At 46.1% G+C, this 25,432-nt stretch overlaps 1 protein-coding gene across 1 annotated transcript in view; it reads left to right on the forward strand.

Annotated features, from left to right (window-relative positions):
• The window catches only part of LOC106642295 (sodium channel protein 60E), a 70,060-nt gene that overhangs the window by 41,967 nt on the left and 2,661 nt on the right, over positions 1 to 25,432 (forward strand). The window contains exons 4-24 of the mRNA XM_089590860.1: positions 3,266 to 3,486; positions 12,578 to 12,761; positions 13,406 to 13,483; positions 14,746 to 14,887; positions 15,347 to 15,481; positions 16,173 to 16,387; positions 17,638 to 18,179; positions 18,251 to 18,339; positions 18,420 to 18,731; positions 18,819 to 19,195; positions 19,276 to 20,233; positions 22,011 to 22,090; positions 22,175 to 22,370; positions 22,594 to 22,710; positions 22,783 to 22,962; positions 23,041 to 23,195; positions 23,297 to 23,634; positions 23,713 to 23,861; positions 23,933 to 24,252; positions 24,332 to 24,691; positions 24,779 to 25,153. Coding sequence (XP_089446986.1) covers positions 3,266 to 3,486; positions 12,578 to 12,761; positions 13,406 to 13,483; positions 14,746 to 14,887; positions 15,347 to 15,481; positions 16,173 to 16,387; positions 17,638 to 18,179; positions 18,251 to 18,339; positions 18,420 to 18,731; positions 18,819 to 19,195; positions 19,276 to 20,233; positions 22,011 to 22,090; positions 22,175 to 22,370; positions 22,594 to 22,710; positions 22,783 to 22,962; positions 23,041 to 23,195; positions 23,297 to 23,634; positions 23,713 to 23,861; positions 23,933 to 24,252; positions 24,332 to 24,691; positions 24,779 to 25,153 — 5,523 coding nt within the window. The remainder of the gene's footprint in view (positions 1 to 3,265; positions 3,487 to 12,577; positions 12,762 to 13,405; positions 13,484 to 14,745; positions 14,888 to 15,346; positions 15,482 to 16,172; positions 16,388 to 17,637; positions 18,180 to 18,250; positions 18,340 to 18,419; positions 18,732 to 18,818; positions 19,196 to 19,275; positions 20,234 to 22,010; positions 22,091 to 22,174; positions 22,371 to 22,593; positions 22,711 to 22,782; positions 22,963 to 23,040; positions 23,196 to 23,296; positions 23,635 to 23,712; positions 23,862 to 23,932; positions 24,253 to 24,331; positions 24,692 to 24,778; positions 25,154 to 25,432) is intronic.

The raw sequence follows: 25,432 nt of genomic DNA on the forward strand, positions 1-25,432 counted from the left end.
TATATATACTACATAATTTTTTGTCCCTCAAATCTTGCAACCATAATCCCCGTATCAATATACATACACCGGGGGGGGGGGGGGTAAACAGAGAAAAAGATTTTCCTGGCAGATATCATCGGGGGTGTAGGATTATATATATACAGACACACTGTCGGAGGGAGGGGGGATAGAAAACAAGATGTATCTTTCCATTAGCGGGTGGGGCAAAAAAGCGCAGACGCATAGTCACCGCGAGGCATTTAGCGGCTCGTAAAGCTTATCGCGGTAAGGTAACGGCACACGCACCCACCCACCACATATATAGAGTATATACACTATCGCGCGTGTCTCTTATCTCTCCCCCAGCCCCTCGCGTTGTACGCGGTGCATGTAGGGGGAATAAGGGTCGCGCATCAAGGCTCGGGGGAGGCACGAGATAACGTACGGTTGCTCGCGGATTTCTCGCGGGATCGTAAAGCTCCGCGCGACACGCGATTCTCCGGGCCCAAACGCGCTCTCGCTCGGGTCGACTTTCTTTACTTCCTCGGTTGCTTTTCTCCACCTGATGCGTGCAAGTAAATAATCCTTCGTATTCTTTTTTTTTTTTTTTTTTCCCCTCAACGCACCGAACTCGCATTAAATTAATTTACCCCACCTTTAATTGAGGCACAATACAATAATCCTATATCGCGCTGTGACGAAGCCATTAGTAAAATCCGATACGCGAAGCGCCTCTTTGATGCGAAATTGCGCTTGCCGTTGATCCGATTAAACGCGCAGTCACCGGGTCACGGTTATCATTGGGCCGAGTAGTAGAGGCACGCGGGAGGGGGATCAGCGACCCGTGCGAGAGTTGTATATATACACTGCCGAGGCATGCATCGCCAAAGTTTGGCGGAGAATATAGCGGAGAGCGCGTGGATCGAAACTTTGGATTTTTTTTGTTTACCCCACGCACGAGCGGAGAAAGAAGGGGGAGTGAAGAGGACACTCTTGAAACTTTTTGACGATGAGCTTATGTACACTGTACAGCGACAGTGGGGCTAGTCGGACGATAATGACCCTCTTCTAACGCGACGGCTGTATACGCTACGCGTGCTTTTTTTTGTTCACTCGCTCGGCTCTTCAATACGGCAAAATTAAGTGTAACGAGGGCCTCGACATTTTCTCGGGCCGTATTAGTTTTTCCGTCCCAACCGTATACATGAAAAGGGAATTTATTTTTAATTGGCGGCCCCTTGGGCTTTTCCTTACCTTTAAGAAATGTTTATACAAATGTGGGGCGAATGCAAAAAGAAAAGTTACAAAATTCCATCAGCGCAACTAAAAGACGCAGGTAGCATAAAAAAAAGACAAAACGCCCATCGGACGATCGGAGTTTCCAAAGTTTACCTGATTGTTTTATACATACGTGTGAATCGTGAAAAAGTGCTTACACCTCGCTTCGGACGGAGGAGGGAAAATATTTTTCCCTCCACTCGCGGATTTTCATCTCCCGGTCCTAACGACCCGGCGGGCATAATAACCCCCAGACGGTAAATTCTTAATCCCCCCCTCGTTCCACGAGCATTGCGAAGAAGAGATCGAGAGTATACATGTATATACATACAGTCCCGGGGAAAAAGGCCTAATTAGCGTTCCATCGAGGCTTGAAAAATCTTGGCCCAACTTTACCCCCCGTACCTCGGCCGGATTAATAAAGTTTCCCCGGCCCACCGGAGCCGTAGCTCGAAAAGGTACGTATAATACACGTGCACGCGTTTCAATATCGATCCCCGTTTCGGTCGTGCGCGATGGTACAGCCGAAGCTGCTGACCGAGTCGTGTGGGCGACAAAAAAAACCCGCTGACCAGCTGCACGCGCGGCTGAGCAATTTAATCGCGCCAGGATTAATATTGACCCTCGTCGCGCGCGTCCGCGTGATTTGTCCATTCTCCTCTCTTCGACCGTCCCATCCGCGCATTCAAGATACGACAAAGCTCGCTCGCGTCGCCTTTGTATACGTATGATATGCGTTGCGTGGGGCGAAATCAAACTCGTGGGTCCCTTTTTCGAGAACCACTCGGGGGTGGGGAGAGGGGAACTCAAATAATCTTGTTTGACGGTGAGTTTACGTGATTTTTGCGATCATTCGTTATGATGGTTTTAACGATTTATATAGTTGAAACATCAATCAATTGAATCGTAACAATTATGCGTGGCATATATTTACCTAGTCATCGGTAAATGTTTGCTCGATTGATCGGATACTACCGAATCAATGCAGCTCTATTGTGAATAATCGATGCAAATTCAAAGATTTTATCGCGTTGCATGTGTATGAAAGTGTGCCGTGAATAATATCCAAAGTATAGCTTTTTTGGGTTTTAATATATTCTCCCAAGGTCTACATGTACTTTTATTCGTGTGAGCTGCTCTACGTGGGCTTAATACTATTGGCAAACGCATTAGCACGAAAGAGACAAATTCCTGTCCTCGCGTGGGGAGGGCTGCGGGTAAAAAATTTTAATTTTCCAAAAGCTTCTCCGAGGGTGTGCGCACCTAATGGGGAATTACGAAATGCGCCTCGGGCAAAGCAACTTAGGCTGTAAAAATATACTTCGGTGTATTATTGTGTGCCGGGGCGAAGTTTTGATGGTAAAATGCCCTAATCGTTACTTACGGCCTTCATTTGGAGATGGAATTACAAGTACAACGGAGCACCCCCCTCACCCCCTAAGAACGCGTTTATATCACCCAACTTTTTAACGAGTCGGGCTGGGACATTTTACGCGCAGTGCTAATACATTACTGGGAGTCGCGTGAGTGGCAAAACTTTCCGAATCCCTCCTTCCCTTTTGGAATCACGATATTTTTATGGCGTGTTGTTTATCCCTACGGGCACTTTGAAAAACCAAACTGACTCTGTACTTTTGTTCGATTTTACCAAGTTTACCAGTTGTAACACATTAAAGTGTCGCAATTTTTTTTTCTTTTCTTACAAATTAGAATATAAAAGAAAATCAAGCGCTTATATTATTCATTAATTACTGGAAAACCATTTCAAGATTATTTCGTGACTCGTACAGTCGTAATCGAAAATAAGGTGAGAGATGGAGCATTTTTCAATATCTTTTGATTTTTTCAATAAACCCCCATGAAAAATAGTGGCAAACTAGTGGTTCGGAATCAAAATGTTGTCACGTCAATTAGAAACTCGAGCCCCGCAACATATAGATTGTAATACTGACACGTGGTGATTGATTAACATGGACGATGACGATGGCAAATTTTAACTTTGCAGATATATCTTCCTAGCCATCTACACGGCCGAAATGGTGGTAAAGTCCATAGCCAAGGGATTCATCCTGAACAAGTACACGTATCTGAGGAATCCGTGGAATTGGCTGGACTTTGTGGTAATAACGAGCGGATACGCGACCATAGGCATGGAGGTCGGCAATCTTGCCGGTCTCAGGACGTTCAGGGTACTGAGAGCCCTTAAGACTGTTTCAATTATGCCAGGTAAGGATGACGGCAAACAACCCCGGCACTACCTCTATACATATACGTATACTCTTCCTCCTCTGCTTTCATAAATCAAAGCACTCCACCAGCGTCGTCCTTACGTACCGTAGCGCCACCCGGCCTTTAATAACTTGTTCATTGCCGTGCTTGCGGGACCCTCCTCGAGGGGTATTAATGTGTACAGAGGAGGAGTCTGCTTCGTAGGTTAATTAATGATTTGTTTGATGACACGAGGAGCCGAGCAAATAGAGAGAAAACCCATTGAATACGGGTGCGATTCTCGTGGACTCGGATGCTGGGGCGATGAGAAACTTTGTTGTTGCTCAGTACTGCATGTCCCATAGCTGTACAGGGGTGTTGTTGTAAATGGTTAAATTGTTGCGACAAAAGCAACGCGATACGCTTGGTTCTTGCGTGCGGACTATCGATTGCGTTACCGTATCCGATTACCGGTTGCCGTCCTATCAGCCCACCAATGATGATTATGACAGCCAAAATAGAAGCAGCTCATGGCGCACGCATGCATGCGTACAGTGAAAGTTTACGTCTCGGTTTACATCTCTACATTTTCAAAGTCTCGGCCATTATACCGAGCAAAGGGCTCCAAAGGCTTTTTACTCATTTTATAACTGGGTTAGAAAAACTTACGGAATAATATATGTACACGTATTTTTTTGTTTCCATTTCTTTTTTTTTTTTTTAGATGAAGTTTCGAAAATGTACTCGGTGGGGAAATTCACTTCTGAGGATAGCACTACTCCATTTCAATTCCATTTCTACATTTTGTAGAATAACACTCGCCGATTTCCACCGCGTGCGTATACTATATATACACGCCATTTCGAGCTACACTCGCGCAATTAATTCCTTACGCGTTTGAACTCTCAAGCAGCACTCAAGCCATCGTTTGCGATGCTTAATTTAATTGCAACCCTTTTCTGCGCACCAAAGGGGGAGTAATGGAATTTAAAAAAAAAGGGGGGGGGGAGCGGACGGCGATGCGATGATGATTATTATCAACACAATCAGCGTCTACAGGGAAAACGTATAGAGGTGGACACCCGATGTATCATCGAGAGCACGTATACACCAGCTTCTCTGAAATTACTGTACGGTGTCGGTATTAGCGATACATGCATATATATATATGCACAAAGGGAGTGGGACATGTGCAACTGGACCGCCTGTCCTTTATCATTATTATTATTACCATTATTAATATTCTCGGAGGCGCTTGGCGCTCCCGATCCTAAATCAATTACCGCAACGCGTCCCCGGAGCTCCAGAATATACACTCGCGTGCCAAGAACTTTGCGCTCTCTTCTCTGTCTCTCTTTTTTTTTTTTTTTTTTTTTTTTTTAGGGGGTAGTCACCTGCTTTTTCGGGGTCGAGTGTTCTTGTTTGTCTTTTTCTCCCTTCACGGGGGTTGTCGTCAGCTTCGCTCGCCTAATTAATTCGAGCTAGTCAAGTTCTTCAATTACGGGTGGAAAAAAATACTCTCGCCCTAGTGCCGAGCCCCGGAGGAGGGACGACTCGATTTTGGGTACGCGCACATGTAGTTTTATTGCACGGGAAAGTCGGTAAGGTAATCAAATTTGGGGGAGTATTATATTTTTTCCGCTGAAGAAAAAAAATGTCACTCGAAGATGTCGGGCAAGTGAAGAATTTGTACAAAAAGACGTTTTTCCAGTCTCTTTTCCTTAGTCGCGTTTAATTCGCCATCCAAAGAGCGGAAAGTTGGGAAAAAAAATTTCATTCCCATCCGCCGTGACACACGCTTTGCGGTATTTGACGTCGGTAATGTATATACATACATACAACTGCAACGTTTTCTCTAATCTTAATTGAGTTTCGGTCGATTTCCTGGTACCCTCGGCAGCATCAACTCGATTGGATCTCCAATTAAACATCCTTCCCTAAACCCGGGACCCGGATTTCCCGCTCGAACGAGTTTTTTCTCTCATCGTTCGCCGAGTCCCCCGCGAGCACGCGATTACCTTGTTATACGTACATCTCGAAAGTTTCGTATGTTTCATATATTATACAAATAGTACGTGATTTTCCTGTAATATAATATCATACTAAAGGTGAAGGAAAAAATTTAATCTTCGTTCCGTCTCAAGTAGGTACACCAAACACCAGGTGAATTGAACCGAGTCAATCCGATAAAATAAACCGAGACGTTGAAAAAAAAAAAAAAAAAAACCCACCCCCAGAGCTATATGTCCATACCATCCGGTCAGTATAATTGACATAGCTCGATCAACCCGGTTCACGCGTTTACCAACAATCCCCGTAGGCATCGGTACCGAAGCAAACAGCTAGCGACTCGATTAGCTGCATATACATATCTCGCCGCGATGGCGCGCCCATGCAGAGCTGTCTTTTGTCGCCAGCCGTTTTTTCCCTCCACACGCTCGCACACGAAGAGGGGGGAAAAGTAACGAAAAGACGGGGGCGAGAGCGTATGATGCAGCTGTATTGTATACATGTATGTATACCGGCAATAGATCCTCCGGTGTGGCCTGTGCCCGTTATTTTCGCGCTTCGACAAAAACAAGCCTTTTATTGAAGAATCCCGGCTAAAGCAACAATCCCCGCGCCCCGGCCGATATGCAAAACCCTCTCTACGAACATACAATAGCTGACCGTGCAATAAAACACGCCCTCGGTCTCTCGCGTTTTCGGAACGTCGATTGCCTCTTCTTCTTCTTTTTTCTTATTTATCGAGTTGCCATCGGCTCGAGCCGTGTGTTACTTTCGTAACGGGCCATTAATATTTTCGGACGCCCACCGAGAACCCATTCATATACACACATATATAGATACGTAGGTGCAAGAAAACAATCATCCCTCACACCTGTTGACGGCTCTCTTTCTCTCTCGGTCCCGGTTGGGGGACAAAAGTTTTGTATTCTCTTGAAATCCAATGAAGGGGCCAAAGAAGCTTGGACACCCGTTGTCGTGACACTGGGGAAAAAAAAAAAAAAAAAACAACAGGAACGTGCCTGGTGTACGCGTATAGGGAAATGCAAAGGAGGAGCAGGGGCTTGGAGTAGTTGTGCAGCGATGAGGAGCTCTGTGTGGGTGTAGATGATAAAAAGTCGCCAGTGGATCCTAGAACTATGGAGAGCCGGCTGTTCAAGAGCTACGGATACGGCAGAGTGGAATGGGCGGGGGGAGAGAAAGAACGAGGATATATATATACCCGGGGCTTATCGGAAGGCTATAAGCTACTGCTCTCCCCGTCGTCGATGGAGAGAAGCGAGTCCGTGGGTGTACATATATCTGTTGCAGCTCTGATTACACGGAATTGTTCGCTCTATATCGGTTCTTTCCTTTTTTCCTCTCGCCAGGAATTTATTGGTCGGATGATAAAGAAAGCTGGATGCTTTTATGCAATGTCCAAGTTTATGAAATCAGAGTGCCTTTCTTTTTCGATTTGGGGGTACCAAGCAAGCGCCACGTTATTTGTTGGTCCATAGGGCATAGAGAAAAACCAAGGTCCGATTACAGCTTTTAAAAAGTGCCGCCACTCGACAGCCGTACTTTTTTTTACAAATTTTTCGCGCGCCAGAGACGGTAAATTAAAATTGCACGCTATACAATATAAATTCCATCATCACCGTCTCCGGGAAGTGCGAATAAATTGCGGTACTCTCGAGCTCTCGATGCTTCTTTTTTTTTTTTTTTTTCTCATTCCTCCCTTTACGAGCCAGCGTTTATCATACAGCCCATTGAAATTTATTATTCCAGAAAGCGCATCGCGTTCATCATCCAATTTGAACCCGTGCCCAAATACGCGTACAAATTCATATCGGTTTAGCATCATCTTGGACGAGGAAAAAAGATATGCGGTTTAAAAGATGGCTTGCACATACATAGATAGACGATCTCGGGAAGGGGGGGGGGCTACTTTGCGTCATTTCACGCTTCGGCGCTCAACATCTCAAGTGTCGCAAAAGGAAAAAGGGAAAAAATCGATACACCGTCCTCGCATCCGCGCGATACGTCAGGTGCGACGGTATCCGCCCCCTCGACTGTGAAATTCCATATCTGCGCGCAAATGTATATATATATACATCTCGTGTCTCGGTACATCGGCAAAGGCGGTGGCGCAAAAAAGGCCAACGACAGCAGTACAAAAATATACAGTACACGAGGTTTTCGATGTCTATACGTATACATACGTACAGGTACACGTGCCTCCTCGTCGCTTTGCATTTTTAATATCCCGCAGTGCTGGCGTCGAAAACTTTTCTCATAAAGTTGGCCGTCGCGGCTCCGCACGACACGGCTGTTTTTCCGCTTTTGATGCTCCTCGGACCTCTATTTTGTTGTTTTTTATGTTTTCTTCTTGTTTTCCTTCGTCTATTTTGTGTTTCGCGCGTTTTTTGCTCGCTCTCGGAGGCACCGGCGCGAAAATTAGTCGGTAACTTTGTTCGCCGGTCTCGATCCATCCGACTTATTTTCTGGTTTAATTACCGCGCGCCTCCGAAAACCCCCCGCTGACGAGACCCAGACGGTTGTAGGCCGCAAGAACCGACTGCTCCGGGGGGGGGGGCTGTACCAGCCAAGTTTTGCCGCTGCTTCGTTAAGGCCTTTGGGGCCGTTCTCGTGTACGCGCGCCTGTCGCCTATACGACGTGCGTCTTGTCAAGCCCCGAGAGTCTGTCTGTCCTCCTCTTGGATAAGGGGTGAAAATACTACACCCCGTCGGGGTTAACTTTGCCGCCAGTATATATGTATACGTACTCGCTGGTTCGCAGTAGTTTTACGAAAATAATTATACAAACGTATGTTTTTGAAAAATGTAAGGGAACTTGTCGCTTTGACTTGTGCTTTTTTTTTCCCGTAAAATTATATTCTCATTAATTTGCGCAAGTAAACGTTCTTCACGCGGTACTTGTCGTGTAATTGCGTTGCCCGAATAATTAGTGCAACTTTTGGCTTTGCTGCGTTTTGAAATATTAAACGCTCGCAATTAAAAGTTAACAACGTTTTGGGAACCTCGTCGGTCGAGAGTTTGGGAAATAACGAAAAACAAGGATTTTCCACGACGAAACCTCGAAAAGGTCGGGTTTTTAGGGGAGTTGCGGTGCGAGCGGCGACGGAACCCATTTTTGCTTCCCCCTATAAGCGAATGATTATTGCGCAGCTTTTACGTGGATTCCTCCAGGAGCTGTTGCGCGACTACTCGCAGGATCCATTCGGGAAAAATAATTAAATAAAAGAGGCCGGTTCTCAGCAGCAAGGCGTAATTACGTTTCAACCATCAAAGATGCTCTTTGACGCCGAATTTCCAGGAGACCGAGCAATCTCGATGCAAATGTATATATATTATGGTGCCTATACGCACAGAGAGAGAGAGAGAGAGAGCCAAGGAGTATTAATTCGAGAAAATAGGGGCAACGTCCAAGTCGAGACTTTGCAATCGAGTCGATTTGACTTTTCTGCCGTATATAATCCAGAGTCGAAAATTAGATTCCGCGGAGAGGGTGTACTTGGACCATTTATATGGCACCGATTCGATTTCCACGATGCTTTTAAAGGACGTCTTTATTTTCACAGGCTGCAAAAGCCCCAAAGTTATTCAAAGCCGCGAGTGCGCAGATGAATTTACAGACGCGCGGTAGGTTTTATTTTCCATCGCATCTGCAACCGGCGGATAAAGTGAAGCGCGACTGGGAAATGGGAAAAATAAGACACAGCAGTGGTAAGAAACAGTGGCCTCGAGGGCCAAAGAGCCTGGTGGGGGGGAAGCAAAAAAAACTACATTCACTCTGTTACCCAGTTGCGCGTGTATACACATGTACAGTTGGTGTACCCACTGCAAATTTTATCCGCACCGTATTAATCCTTGGCCCCTGGCTCGTTTGCCAAGCTCCCGCGCTCGTAACGTGTACATATATATATATACACACACGACCATCACCGCGGACGGCACTAATCAGGGTTAATTGCTCGCGTATACGTGCGGTCGGCCGGGGAGCGCCGGTCCGAACGGACCATCAGAAAGTGAAAATCCGAGGCAAATTGGATCAAAGTTTCGGCTTAATGTTTTCGTCGAGATCACACGTTATAATGGCACACACGCGAGGATGATGCACTACGCCCCATAGTGGAGCGGACTCTCTGACGTGTATATATATACATATACATTTTTTTGGCAGAGCTGCCTGCAGTTGGCAAATAGAATTTCGCCCCGGATGGGCTGCACTTAAAACTTGGAGGTTCCATGCGAGGGATATTTGCAAAAGGGGGGAGTATATGGTTTTTTGGTTTCGATCAATGATATCTCCCCCGCATAAGTACATGTACCTACAACTAATTTCTCAAAGCGCGAAATGTAGGACGATATTGTATACAATGTATATACGTGTAGCTGTGACACGCGTAAAACTCAATGCCGGTCAAAATCGCGTTACAAGTTTTCGCAGCCGCTGTACAACACCACCACCTCGCTCGGTCTTTCACCAACAAACCCCTGCAGTCTACCGTTCTCTCTTGGTCCATCAGATCCAATATAATATATTGCATTCGCTCGAAAGCCAAGCTCGGGGTGTCGTCTCGTACATGGCGTTGCTCTCGAATTTATCGCGTGTTCGGGGTGTATGTATCTATACCTATCGGCTGTCGTTACCGGGGGGGGGGGGCGCCAAGAGAGAGAGAGACTCGCCGCGTCGTTAACGGGTGTGTATAGGTATTGCGTGTACCATCCCTCCAGGAGTTACCGGTCAGCCGTACACTTGTCTCTCGGCTCGCGTACACCGCGGGAGGGAAAGGGAGCACCTCGCCATCACGGCACTGTATACGATCATGTACAAGAGCCGGCTGTATCGATCTGTCCAAGACGTTAGCCGCTCGAGAGAGCAAGGGACGGCGTAATAAATGTACACACATAGCAGAGCTTTACTTTACGCCCGGCCCCCGCTATCTGCATACATATATACGACCCGCAACGTGGATATAACGAGGAAGGGAGATAGGGAGCGCTTCCGAGTATACGTATATATGTAGGGTCGGTGAAAACGGCCGCAGATAGACTCTCCCCTCTTCTTCCCTCGCACCCGCCTATACACGGTATACCTATTAACATACATGTATATTATGTGTATAGTAATACAGGTATTATGAGGTGAACCGGCAGTACATGCATACACATGTACATGTATACCGTGTTTACAGCCGTAAGTGTCCCATTGGGTTAATTATAACGATAGGAAACTATACAACCCCCTCCCCTCCCGCTCACCCCATTGTATGCAATTACCGTTGGCTTATCCTTGAAGATCAGACCCCCTTGAACTTGTCGGTGGTGTATATATACATGCGCCACCACCTAATCGCCCTGATATGGCGTATCCCGTGTACGCGCGCAGAGATTATACGGTGTTGTCCAAATTTATACGTGTACCCGTATGAGTGGATGTAAAATACTCGATGCTCGTCTACACGTTGTATGGCTTTGTCACCCCATACATGTACTCGATGAAGAAAAGGTTCAGTTATACGTACTGGCGCACACCAACATCTGATGTATGTGTACAGCACAATGAAAGCCCAAAGGTCGGTCGCGATGCACACGTGATTGCAATCTTCATCCGGGTTACTGGGTATATATGGTTAGACACACAGACCCACACACATGTACGTGGGTGCTCTTTCAAATGATTTCTTCTTCTCTTTCGATGAACTCCTGCAAACGATGCGGTTACGAACTGCATATACACCTATACACACGATCAGTGGTGTAAGTAGCACACGCATTAAGCTATAGGGGTCTTCGGTGCATATACATTCATCACGCTCGAAGCTATATAGTAGTAGGAGAGTGGGTCAATGGCACGTAAATGTGCGTGCACGCCTGCAATATAAATATACAGGCTGAGCTTGCGCGCGGTTATTCTTGTATGCATCGAACACTCTGGCGTGTCTTTAATCATCCCTCTATGCGAAATCGTGTCGCGTATTGGGCTTTTTTTTCCCCCTCCTGTGTAATAAAGTACTTGAATTAAAATCTCCGTGTGTACACCTGTGCGAGTCGCGTTGAGCTTTAGCTGTATGGAAGCCGCCGCGGCGTGTGCTATATACGCTCCAATTAAGGAGGTGTAGAGTTATTGTTTTTTTTTTTTTTTTTTTTTTTATACCTCGACGCTCGGTGAATTTGCATCACTCGATCGAACGGATGCGCTCGCAAACACGCGTAATCCGTGTGATGATGAACAACAAAAACAAAAAAAAAAAAAAAAAAACGGATGAAACCCCGCACAATGGAGCAACGATACCCCGCCGTTTAACTAGCCGCGTAATCACATGAAATATTCATCGAGTTCCTGGATGCGATCTGATATGGTGAAGGGGCAACAAAGCTAGCCGAGAGAGAAAATGGGACGGGCTGCAGATGTTAGAAAAACAGCTACGGTGGTACGAGAAACTCGACTATTCCACCGGCAATTTGCATAAATCCTGCGGCGGCGAGCTTTATGTATATATAGGCTCCTTCATCGGGTCTGCACTCGAGCGGCCAAGAGTCGAGGATCCTCCTGTAGGTATATACTACAAAGTCACTCGGGAAACCGGTATGGGGAGGGACCGGCTCTTCAGGGCGTCCTAATTTAATGCCTCGGCCGAAAATGAGCCGCTAAAGCAAACTTTGCGCCGAATAATTTCGAAAAGTGAAGCAAAAAAAGTGCGCGATTTATCGTTCGTTTAATTGTTTGTTCGGGCTCGTCAAATATTTGCTTTGCTGCGTAAAATTCGCCCAAAGGGGAACCGTGCCATGTTTCATATCGGAGTTTCACCCCCCAATTTCACTACGGCCATGTAAAAGAAAAAATATTTTTAAAAAAGCATCACGAGCGCAAACAATTTTTCCAATTGTCCGTTAAAAGAATCTACGGCGCGGGAATAGGTTGATTATAATTGCAAAGTTTGGAAAATAAGGAGACTCGCGGTATAGGGTTAACGACCAATAAATGCGGAAACGTAACTCCATGTGACATTATATGTGTGCAAAAATATATATAAGTGGAGTAATATGGCCGAGGATGGTATGATGTGATGATAATAGTTGCCGTTGATTCCAGGGCTTAAGACCATCATCAACGCGCTGCTGCACAGCATAAAACAGCTCGCCGAGGTAATGACGCTCACGATCTTTTGCCTGATGGTTTTCGCTCTCTTCGCCCTCCAGGTGTACATGGGCGAGCTCAGGAACAAGTGCGTCCGGCACATGGAGCCCAACGCCACTGCTCAGCTGGACTGGCACGAGTGAGTCTCTTTTCACCCTTTGCATTGAATTTTCGACAAAGTATTAAAGCGATTAATTTCCCGGTCAGACTCCAAAGTTATTTTTCTCGTTGCTCTCCGTAGTCCCCCGCTCGTACGTATAAACAGCCTCGCTGTAATCACAAGGGGCGCGCGTGTATCGTACACCGTGTTTCTCAATGACGGGGCGCTTCTCTGCCACCCCCTTTCACAATGGAAGATACTACACGGGAGAAAGCACGAATCATCCTCTACACTGCGCCTGTCTCGCAGAGCTTTCTTGTTTGCCGAGAGCCGGCCTCTAAGGGGTGAGAAGGCTCTTTCTTCCAGCCCCGTGGAACTCGCTTAATGATAAAAAGGGGCGCGCACGGGCGATTATCCCCCCCAACTGGGAGTTCCGGGCTCGGTAATCGGTACACGATTTGACGTGTTTGCCCAGTTGACTAAACATCCGTGTAGGTGTACTTTCGTGGCCTCGAAGTAAAAATACTTACCCCAAGACTGGAGCTCGCACAACGGGGGGTGGTACGTGCCATTAATACGACAATGGCTTCTGGATGTGTATAAGCAGCGGCCAGTGCAAACGGGATGAAAAATTCAGTCTCTTGGCTCGGCGCTCGTCGTTCACTCTGTCTTTCTTCCAACAGGTGGACCTGGAACTCGTCCAACTGGGCGTTCAACGAGGACGAGGAGCCCATCATCTGCGGAAACGTCACCGGAGCCAGGTCGGTAGTCGTTTCTTACCCTCCCTTTTTTTTTTCTCTCTCCAAAACTCGTTCGCGAAGGAACAAATATATATATCCATATAGCTTCGAGGGCGATAATTCGTACGCATTGTTTATACACGAGAGTGTCCACGCGGTTAATCGATCGCAGGGACGAGCCGGAAAGGCAGAGGCGGCACTAATCGGATCTTCCGGAATGCCACGCGGTAGTGCCCATTAAAAAAAAAAAAAGGCGCGGTATAAATCTAGCAGGCGTGCGACTGGCTAAAGCCGCGCCGACCACTTTTGCTTTATCGTCCGGTCGCACTTGGCGCTACGTATAGTACAAGCAAGTAGTAGAGCTCCGCGTACGGTCAGCCGTATATTTTCCCGGGCGAAAGTGAATCGGCTACCCCCCACTGCTTCCAAAGTCTATTAATTACCCATTCAATTGCCCCCCCCCCCCACACACTCCCATCAACCTTCCTTGCTTTGTAAATAATATATTATACATCCGAGTGGCACGCGTGCACGAGATGCGAGATTCGAAGCTGTACGCCTCTGCTTCTAGTATTGGATAAGCGTCAAAGTTTCGGGTTTAATCGACTGTGCCGCGTATGCTGATTAATTGTTTTTCTCGAGCTATAAATCGTCGCGAGTACAGCGGCGGGGCCAACTTTTCCCGTATTTATCACAAGGAAAACATAATCTCCCGGAAAAAAAAAATAAACAAAAAAAGTTCTCGACGCCCGTCCGAGGGATGAAATAATACATACGGACTGTCGAAAACAGCGGGAAGCCATTGGTTCGTTCTCTGTACTTTTAAACTTAAATGTTATTACACCCTTGTTTTTTACAACTTTTATTTGCACTTGTATCGATTTCACGCGCCCCACCGAGGAAGGAAATCGTCGTGTAACTCGCAATTACCGCGGAGCCAAGGGAAACCGAGACAATTTCCCGCCGATAAACATTTCGCGCGTACACGCCACCGATGACACTCTATACATACATCACACGTATATGCATGGCGCGCGACCCTTGAAACTTTCGACTCGCTGGCACGGCGCCCCGAAAATCGGATGATCCGCGGCACTTGGTTCTCGCAGCTGTGACTAAAAAACACGGCCCACTAGCTGAAGCGGAAGAGGGTTTTGCGCCAGCGGCGGTAAAAGTTGCCAGGCGCTCCTGTTTTTTCCTTTAACTTACCGGAAGCGCGAATTCGCGACGAGAGAGACGCGAAAGGGGACGTTATGTATATATTTTACAAATTGTGTGCGCAGGCACTGCAACGAGAGCTACACGTGCCTCTGCGTGGGCCCGAATCCGAATCACGGGTACACCAACTTTGACAATTTTTTGTGGTCGATGCTCACCACCTTCCAGCTCATCACCCTCGACTACTGGGAGGACGTGTACGACAAGGTACGTCGATCCACCATACTTGCAGCTTTTTCGAGCTATGTGTATTTACCCCCATTATTATCGTGCAGTGTTTTGCGTCTGTGCTCCACGGCAATGGGGACCGGTCGATGATTGATGGCCCGTTTGTTTCGCTCCATTCGACAGCCTCATTAGAGGGATTTTGCCGGGTGATTTCGGGGTTTGATTATTTTTCCATTAATTTTGGATCCCTCGTATACCTTTTCATTTTTTTTTTTTTTTTTTTTTTCGCGGTTGGTCATTAAGTACGGCCGTACGTGTGTGATGTATACGTTTCATTAATTTTGACGTCTTTCTTTTGCCCGGTTGGGCTGAATAGACTCGTGGAAAGGAATGACTCGTAGTTGGATTTAATGAATACCCATGATGATATCACGAAGGGGGGGAAAAAAAAAGAATAATAATAATAATAATAATAATAATGAATTTCATCCCCAAAAGGTCTTGTCAGCCTGCGGTCCAATAAGCGTCACGTTCTTCACGGTCGTCGTGTTTTTTGGTTCTTTCTACCTCATAAACCTCATGCTCGCCGTCGTAGCGCTAAGTTACGAGGAAGAGGCCGAGATCACAAACGAGGTAAGAAAAGTACATATACATACATATTTTATTTTTTAACGATTGAAAGAAAAAATAAACGAGGACTCGCACGTGAGTTGGACGTGTAATTTTTTTTAAAAATCACTCCACGAAACTCGCATCGATCCAGATACGTATGTATACGCATAGCAGAGCAGCCGTTCATTAGACCGCTCGTCGATATAGAGAGCAAACAGCGTTGGAAAAAGCCTGTATCGATCCACCAGCGGGTAAAAAGAGAAAAACCACGCGAAACAAACCCCCGTTCTTTCCTCTACTCCCGTGCGCACACGTGCACGTCAAAAACATGCTCGAAAAAGAAAAAACAAAGCCCATCAGAGTCAGAAATGCACGGGAGCAGTCTAATTACGAAGCCTCGGCTCCGCACATGGTTATCGCGTGGCAGCGATCGAGCGGACGGATTCGAGGGAAAAACGATTTCACGTATCGCGACCGGAAGATCTAAAAGCGCGACCGATGTAATTGCCCGGCTGACTTTGACGAATGATCTTTTCCTCTCCGCGTTCGACAATCCAATGGAGCCGTGTCGGGGGGAGGGCTTGGGAAAGCGTATCGACACCGCCGTCGCGATGGTTTAACCCTCTCTGTTCTTGCAGCGAGAGATACGTTACGGGGTGCGCGTGTCGAATGAGGGGGTAAGAGTGGTAGTCACACGCTTGTTTCGTCGCAGGAGCGGAGAAAGGACCTGACCGACCACCGCGAGGATTCGACGTTCAGCTTCGACCCGACCAAGATCAACATCAAGACCTTGACGAAGGAGAAGCAGAAGAAAATTGATGCGCGCAAGGGTGTCCTGTTGAGCAGTTACTCGCGCAAACGGACCAGGAGAAGAAAGCGCGGCCGGAGCACCGTCGGGCACGAGAAAAACGAGGGACAGCGCAGCAGGTGATCACGACTTTTGCTCGACAAAACATTCCAAATTACTAAATTAGGCAGCTATTGGCTTTTTTTTTTCATTCTGCCCGCACTGGGTAATAATACATTATGTCGAAGAAGTCGGAGGCCGATTATCGCCGGGCGTCGATCTTCGCGTCACGCTATCAGAGCTGCGGCTCCGTTATTATTACCCGGAACTGCTCGACTTCTCGGCCGGTTGATTTTTTCCACGCTGTGTTTTTTTTTTTTTTTCACCCCTGCAATCTTTCCCAGCCACGCCACGATGCACACAATAAATTTAGCCGTTTCTTCGCTCACTCGTCTCGGCGAGTGTAGCCTACACACGAGCCGTGTCAGGGTAGGCGCGTGATTATCGATTGCGCGAGCTTTACGGCTCTATTTGTCCCCAGCGCCGGTCTAGCTTGTTGACTGCTGTGTTACTTTTGTTACTTCAGTCCCTCGAGGTTTGCTTTTTTTTTTTTTTTTTTTTTCGCAATTTTGTATCTCGCGGGCTAGCCGACCGTGTGCAGTTGCGTGGCTGCTAGTGTTTTGGAGTAATCACTCGGGTTCGAGAGGAATTATTTTCGTGGTCTCGTTAAGTCTTCGAAGAGGCAAGTTTTTACCTGAAAAAGATTCAAGTTTGGCACAAGCTTTTCAAATCTTTTACAGATAACAATCAAACACTTTCAAAAATGAAGTGCCCAAAAATTGGCTTGTAACTTTTTAATTCCCAAGCATCAAAAAATTTTTTAAATAATATTTACAAAAGTTATTGAAAGTCCCAATAATAGATTGAATACTATAAGAAATACCGGATGGATATTATTCAAGAGCCAATTTTTAAAAAATCTTTGCCAAATTTAAATCTTTCTTCGCGAATATTCTCTCGAGGTTAATCAAAATTAGATACCGTCTTCCATACGAAATATAATGGCAATGCAATTCCGCGAGAAAACAAAAATAAACTCAGTTCAGGTGGCACCTAGTGCAAGTTAAAAATATCCCAAGCGGCCGATGGTAATTACATTGGCATATAATTAATGCATCAATTTTGAAACCCCACATTTCAACGCGAAAGCCAAAACCCTCCTCTGATCGATATCTAATTAACTTGACAGCGGTATACTCACAAGGGAGGTGGTTTTGCTTTTCGCTTCGATAAAAATATCCCACATGGCACGACTAAAGTGATATATAAAAATGGCACCTTGGCCAAAGCGAAGATGAAAAAAAAAAAAAAAATGTCGACCGCGAAACAGGTCCGTGACGCCCAGTCCAACGCCGAGTCCGCGGCACTCGGGCGCCCGGCCGTCCCACCTGCCCCTCCAGCAGTCGACACTGCAGAACCAGCACCAGCAGCACGTGGCAGCTACCGAGCAACGACAACAGCAAGGAGGAGGGCCCCAGAGGCAAGCGGCCCCCGAGAGCAACGTCGTCCACCGGCTGGCCCCTCGCAACATGTTGCAGTCGCGGCAGGCGAGCAACAACAGCAACCAACAGTCCTCGATGGACGACTCGGGCGTCGTCGACGACCACGACGGCGAAGACGTGACCTCGGCCGAGGAGCACGAGCGCCGCGATCAACACCATCGCGAGCACCGGCTCCAGGAGCGCCACCACCTCGACAAGCGCAAAAAGCTCCAGCAGCCGGACACGCGGGCCCAGGAGTACCCCGGCCCCGTTGCCATTTCCGTGAGGACGAGCAGCCGGGAGATCCGCGTTCTCAGGTGCAACGGCATCAAGAACAAGAAGAAGCTCTACTCGCTGCCCCCCGAGTACCTCTCGCACATTGTCGTTTTAGGTACGGTATACAATATAGGGATTGATCGGTTTGATGATGATTGTTGCCAACATTTTGTGACTTTGGTACAGATGATCTGCCGGACCGGAACTGCGACCGGTGCATACAGTGCTGCGCCGATTACGAGGGATGGCTGCGCTTTCAGAACTGCTTGTACAAGGTATACACATTTACATGTATTAATTGTTGCGAGAGGAGAAAAAAAAAAAGGGCAATAAATAACACCGTTGCGATGGACAGGTTGTGCGGGATCCGCTGTTCGAGCTGTTCATAACCCTGTGCATAGTGCTGAACACGTTTTTCCTGGCCGTCGAGCATCACGGTATGAGCGAGTCGTTGCGGCAGTCCTGTACTATCGCGAATCGAGTCTTCACGAGTATCTTCACATTCGAGTGCTTCCTCAAGCTGATGGCCCTGAGCAAGGATTTCTTTAACAACGGCTGGAACGTCTTTGATTTGCTCGTCATGTCCGCGTCGCTGGTCGATCTCGTTTTCGAGCTCGTCGACGGACTATCGGTCATTCGCGGCCTACGGCTGCTTAGGGTCCTCAAGGTATATGCACCTACACCTCTTGAAAAAAAAAAAAAAAAAAAAAAAAAAAAAAAACTGGAAATCATTGCATGCGGTGACTCTCTGTAGCTTGCCCAGTCGTGGACGACGATGAAGGTGCTGCTGAGCATCATCATCTCAACCATCGGGGCCTTGGGTAACCTGACCCTCGTGCTCGTCATCGTCATTTACATCTTCGCCGTGATAGGCATGCAACTGTTCAGCCGGGATTACACCCTGGAAAAGTTCGAGCCCGATCCGGTGCCGAGATGGAACTTTAACGACTTTTTCCATTCGTTCATGATGATTTTTCGCATTTTGTGCGGCGAATGGATCGAGCCGCTATGGGACTGCATGCGAGCCGAACGAGACGAGGGCCCGGAGACCTGTTTCGCGATATTCCTGCCAGCGCTGGTTATGGGTAACTTCATGGTACTCAACCTCTTCCTCGCTTTGCTGCTTAACAGGTAAATAAAGAAAAAAAAAATAAATAAATAAAAATAGATTACCACAAACGATTGACCTTTCCCACGCTTCATCCCCGCAGTTTTAACTCGGAGGAGCTCAAGCAGAAGAAGGAGGAAGTCGGTGAGGAATCAAAGTTAGCCAAATCCTTCGATCGCATAAGGTCCATAGTGCGGAAAAAGCGGTACCCAAAGCTCAAGAGCAACGACTCGGAGGACCCGGGTGGCAACGACAAGAGCAACAACGCCAAGCTCGAGCAGATCGTCCGCGAGGTCATGGACAAGTCCTCGGACAAGGCGAAGCACGAAAAGTACGCCATCCAGGAGACGGTCCTCGGCGCTCTGCCCAAGGACGCGATGTGCCAGCCGGTGTTCACGTACGAGCCGATTTACCGGCAAACGGTGCAGCGCAAGGAGACGACCGAAAGCACCGGCAAGACGGATGAGGTTGACAAGGAGACCATAGAGATGAGCGTGTTCAGGGACGCGAGCGCCAAGGCCGAGGAGGCAGCGGCATCGTCGAGACCAGGGCTGGAGGACGCGCCGAGGAAGACGGAGAGGAGGCCCTGGCACGCGCTCGTCAGTTACGTGGACGAGCTGACCGTCGGTGGTCGGAGGGACAGCCAGGGCAAGTACATCGACCCCATGGAGTCGTTTCCGAGTTTTGGGGGACGCAGGGCGCCCAAGGTGCCCCAGGACTGCTTTCCCGAGCATTGCTACGAGAAGCTCGGCTGTATAAACAAGTGCCTCGATACGGATATCGGTAAAAAGTGGACTAGCGTGAGGACTAGCGTGCTCTCGGTCGTCGACACGCCCGCGTTCGAGTGGCTCATCCTCGTGCTGATATTCGCGTCGTCGATAACTCTCTGCTTCGAGGACATCTACCTCGACGACAATCCTTACCTCAAGAACATCCTCTACTGGGCCAATTTGGCCTTTTGCGTGCTCTTCATCGTCGAGATGCTCCTCAAGTGGCTCGCCCTCGGTTATTGTAAATATTTCACCACTTTTTGGACCATCCTGGATTTTATCATCGTCGCTGTGAGTACACGCACGCAAAACCCCTTTTTCGTTTTTTTTTTTTTTTTTAGCTGTACGTGATTTATATATAAATGTACCTATATGTGACTTTGAACAATGTTGTATACCATAATATGTGTCGGTATGTGTGTGGGTGTGTCGTTTTTTCTTTTTTTTTTTTTTTTTTTGGTTTTTTACTTTCCTGAAGCAAAACACCGACTCTGTTCAGTTTAGTTTTGTTAAACACCAAGTACCTAATACTTCTATATAATACCTACTTCTATACGCAGCATGACTATATTTCTTTTGATGTTTTCACACAACTATTGTTTCGAAAAAATCTAGCAGACCTACACCTGTAGCTTTTTACGTTGGATAATATAAAAAAACACTTTATAACGTTAAAACGGACAAGATGATCGCGTAAGTCGAAAAAACATGGTTTCTAAAAAAACTGTATGATTATGATTGGAATGTGTTTTAAGTTGAAAATTTAGTTTTTATACGGGTTTTTCAAAATGCACAGACTTTTTTTTTTTTTTTTACAAAAATTGTGCAGCTTTTACAAAAAACTTAAAAATTTAATTTTTTTTTTTTTTCAAATTAACCTTTCGTTTATTTTCCAATCACACTAAACAATACTTATTTTTATAGACATTATTTTTCTAATTAAATGACAAGAAAACCTATAGTTTTGAATTGAAATCGAATGAGTGTGTAACATGTAACTGTACTAGGTAGCACTTTTGAATGTAGCAAATGAGACGTCGTTCTGCGTGTATTATATCGTCGTTTGTCTATGTGTGTATGATTATATACATATTATAAGGGCTAAACAGGTACGTCGAAATAACTCACCCCCTATCGTCGTAAACATAAGTATTCAATCAATATAAAATGAATAAAAATAAGCATTTAAGTACTGAGCTTCGCACGATACTGGCATCAGCAAGTTTTTTCAACACCTATGAAATTTTATTGATTTTTTGTAAATGTACATAGTTAAATTGCTTTCTTGCGTGCCGCTACTAACGCTTGCTTGCTTGTAATTTTAGTACCCATCAATGAATCCAAAAAGTGCCCCAACACACCATGTAACGGCTATTTTCATTTCATGATAGCGGGGGTGAGAAATCCTGTTGTCGACAGCCGTTTAATCGTTGGCATTTTTCCCATCGGCAGTATTTTTTTAAGCAGATCACACGTTAACGTGACGCTTTTCGAGAAATGTCGACAATTAAATTAGGTTGTCGCAATAGGATTTCTTACTCTATGTAAAATCACGAAGGTGCATCTTATGAAATCGACGATACATGGAACGAATTCATTTTTTTTTTTCTTTCTTTCTTTTTCTATAAATATATTTGTTTAGTGTTTTAAAATCTTGAAGCATTTTGTAATCATTACTTACAGTACTTTTTGTCTTGTCGTTTTCAATCTTTCGTGATTATATAAAGAGTAGACAATTGTGAATTTTTCTTTAAGGATAAAATCACCGTCGTTTAAAAGCATGTTTTGCAGTTATCTTGTATATATATTTTGGCAGATTAGTAAAATTAGGAAGCATTTTATTGGTACCGTAGAGTCAGCTATCCTCTTTACAATAAGTACATACATATACATGAATTAGCCTTTGGTTATGCCAAAATAAATTTTTGCACAAAGAGAAAATATAAATACATTTTATCGAAAGTAACAGTAGTATTTTTATATCAATCGAGGTGATGGCATGAAGGCGTAGCCTATAGTAGCTTTTTTATCGAAATAAAAATACTAACGTGCGAATTTCAATTCGCAGGTATCTTTATTTAGTCTCTTGATAGAGGAAAACGAGAATCTCAAAGTATTAAGAAGCCTTAGGACGCTCAGAGCATTGAGGTATTTTAACCTTTGATTACCGCGTTGAAATATTTTTTTTTATTTGATGCCAAATAATTGAGACAATGATAACCTTGATACCAGGCCACTGAGAGCGATTTCGCGGTGGCAAGGCATGAGAATAGTCGTCGGAGCATTACTCAAAGCCATTCCCTCGATCTTCAACGTCCTGTTGGTCTGTCTAGTCTTCTGGCTCATTTTTTCCATAATGGGTGTCCAGTTTTTTGGCGGCAAATTTTTCAAATGCCTCGACGAGGACGGCGTTATGTTGGATGTATCCGTAAGTCACTTTTAAAAATATACACGTACAACCAAGCCAATTTTACGATTCCTCGAAAGAGCCTTGTTTTAAAATTATTCATGAAACATGGCCAGCCGAAAGTGAGCTACAAAAGATTATTTATTAATCTTAAATAATTCCATTTTACGGCTGTTTCGAGTAAAAGCCTCCCAATTGGCGACACCGCAATTTTTGTACATATACTTATAAAATAAAAACGCAGGTGGTAGACACAAAGGAAGATTGCTACAGGCTTAATTACACCTGGGAGAACAGCAAAATAACGTTCGACCACGTGGGTGTTGCCTACTTGGCGTTGTTTCAAGTCGCAACCTTCGAGGTATGTCATTATTATATTGCGTCAATTGGTGACTTTGTGCGTTTTATGATGGAATAATTGTATCGTTTCAAGGGGTGGATGGAAGTCATGGCAGACGCCGTCGATGCTCGCGGAGTTGACCTTCAACCGCAACGCGAAGTCAACCTTCCCGCTTACATCTACTTTGTCATTTTCATCGTCTGCGGGTCCTTCTTTACCTTGAATCTGTTCATCGGAGTTATCATCGACAACTTCAACATGCTTAAGAAAAAAGTAAGTTTTTGCATCATTAACTCACAGCCCTCTCGCATCGTCTCATATTTACGAGCTTTTTTTTTCATATTATTTCAGTACGAGGGTGGCGTGCTAGAAATGTTTCTGACCGAGAGCCAGAAGCACTACTACACGGCCATGAAAAAGTTAGGGCGGAAGAAGCCGCAAAAAGTGATAAAACGTCCGATGAACCAGGTTCTCGCTATGTTTTACGACCTGTCCAACTCGAGGAGGTACTTATCCAAAAACTACCATTACTATACCTCGGATGATTTATTTATACGCTATTTTTTTTCTTTTTTTTATTTTGCTTTCAATTTCAAAATAATTCCAGGTTCGAAATAGTAATCTTCATCCTAATATTCCTGAACATGGTGACGATGGGAATCGAGCACTACGGCCAGCCGCACGTCGTCTTTTTCATCCTCGAGGTGTCGAACGCCTTCTTTACGACGGTGTTTGGCCTCGAGGCCATCGTCAAGATCATAGGGCTGCGTTACCACTACTTCACCGTACCGTGGAATCTATTCGACTTTGTGCTCGTGCTCGCCTCGATCCTAGGTATCGTCATGGAGGACATTATGATCGACTTCCCGGTCTCACCGACCCTTCTGAGAGTCGTCAGGGTCTTTCGCATAGGAAGGATACTCAGACTAATAAAAGCCGCCAAAGGTATGTTCTTTTTTTTATTTTTTATTTATTTGTATATATATATATATTTATTTACCAATGTTACTTATTATTTTTCAGGAATAAGAAAGCTGCTCTTTGCTCTCGTTGTGAGCTTGCCTGCCTTGTTTAACATCGGGGCACTCCTCGCTCTTATTACGTTCATCTACGCCATAATCGGGATGTCGGTGTTTGGTCACGTGAGGAAGCAAGGCGCCCTCGACGATATGGTAATCCATCGAATAGAGTAACATATCCACACTATGTAAAATTGTTTAACAACATCGTCCCGGTACTGCAGGTGAATTTCGAGACTTTCGGTCGAAGCATGCAGTTGCTGTTCCGGCTGATGACTTCGGCCGGCTGGAACGACGTCCTCGAGTCGCTGATGGTCCAGCCCCCGGATTGCGATCCGACGCCGACGAGCCGCAAAATCAACGGGGACTGCGGCTCCCCGCTCCTGGCGATCACCTACTTCACCTCCTTCATCATCATAAGCTACATGATAGTCATAAACATGTACATTGCCATTATTCTCGAAAATTTCAATCAAGCGCACCAGGAGGAGGAGATCGGCATCGTCGAGGACGACTTGGAAATGTTTTACATCCGCTGGTCAAAGTAAGCTGTTCCTACCACGTTTTGATTGAAATGTGGTGTAGTAAATGATGTTGATGAAAATCATTGTTTGGTTCGAAAGGTACGATCCACACGCGACGCAGTTCATACGGTTCTCGCAGCTGAGCGACTTCATAGCGAGCCTTGACCCGCCGCTGGGAATATCAAAGCCCAACGTGGTCGCGTTGGTCAGCTTTAATCTTCCCATAGCGAGGGGCAACAAGATACACTGCCTGGACATACTGCACGCCCTGGTGAAACACGTGCTCGGCCACGTCGAGGAGTCCGAGGACTTTAAAAAGCTCCAGGAGCAGATGGACGTCAAGTTTAAGAAGCAGTTCCCGACGCGCAAGGAACTCGAGATCGTGTCTTCCACGAGGATATGGAAGCGCCAGGACAAGGCGGCCAGGCTCATCCAGCGATCGTTCCGCGAGTTCATAACGTACGGACGACCATTAATGAAGCGATGGTCAACAATGGAAAAAAAAAAAAAAAAAAAAAAAAAAAACATAAATGATTCGTTTTGCAGGAACAAGCGTGAACGGGAGCGCATAGCCCAGGAGGTGGACTCGCAGACGCAAACGTCGAGTCCCGGCGGTGTGGGCAGCGACGGTAGGGGCGGTAGTGGATGGGGCGGCAAACTGTCGGCCCTACTGCACGTGCACAGGGGTAGCAGGGCCAGCAGTCGCAAGTCCTCGAGGGCCAGTGACGCCAGTGACGCCAGTGAATTGGGTACCGCATCGGCACTCTTCTTCCAGAATTTTCCGCTTCTGATGCTCTCCGGCGCCACGGGAGCCCACGAGGACCTGCAGCCTCCCGCCCTCACCGTCTCCCGTCCCTCGCCGACGGCCGAACACCCTTCGGCCGCCTCCAGCTCTGGCTCCGACTCCCACGTCACCGTCAGGTCGGTACACACATTATTTTACAACATCATCATGTACGGTCCATACATCTCCTCACAGCCGCTACTACCTCATCCTCCTCCCGATATGATTACACATATAATGATGTATCCTATATCCAGTTCATTTCTCATTGTCGCGCACGGCGTACTTTTCTTGTTTATTATTGGCACAGCCGTGCGTTGACGCATATTTTTTCGCGGTTCCAACGATGACTTTTGTCGAAAACGACAAAACTTTTTAAAAAGTATAGATCATCGTAGAGGACATCATATTTTCAT

Source organism: Copidosoma floridanum, unplaced genomic scaffold, assembly GCF_036245765.1.
Source record: "Copidosoma floridanum isolate Cflo_tuat_1 unplaced genomic scaffold, Cflo_Japanese_pri ptg000013l, whole genome shotgun sequence".
NCBI classification, from domain to species: Eukaryota; Metazoa; Arthropoda; class Insecta; order Hymenoptera; family Encyrtidae; genus Copidosoma; species Copidosoma floridanum.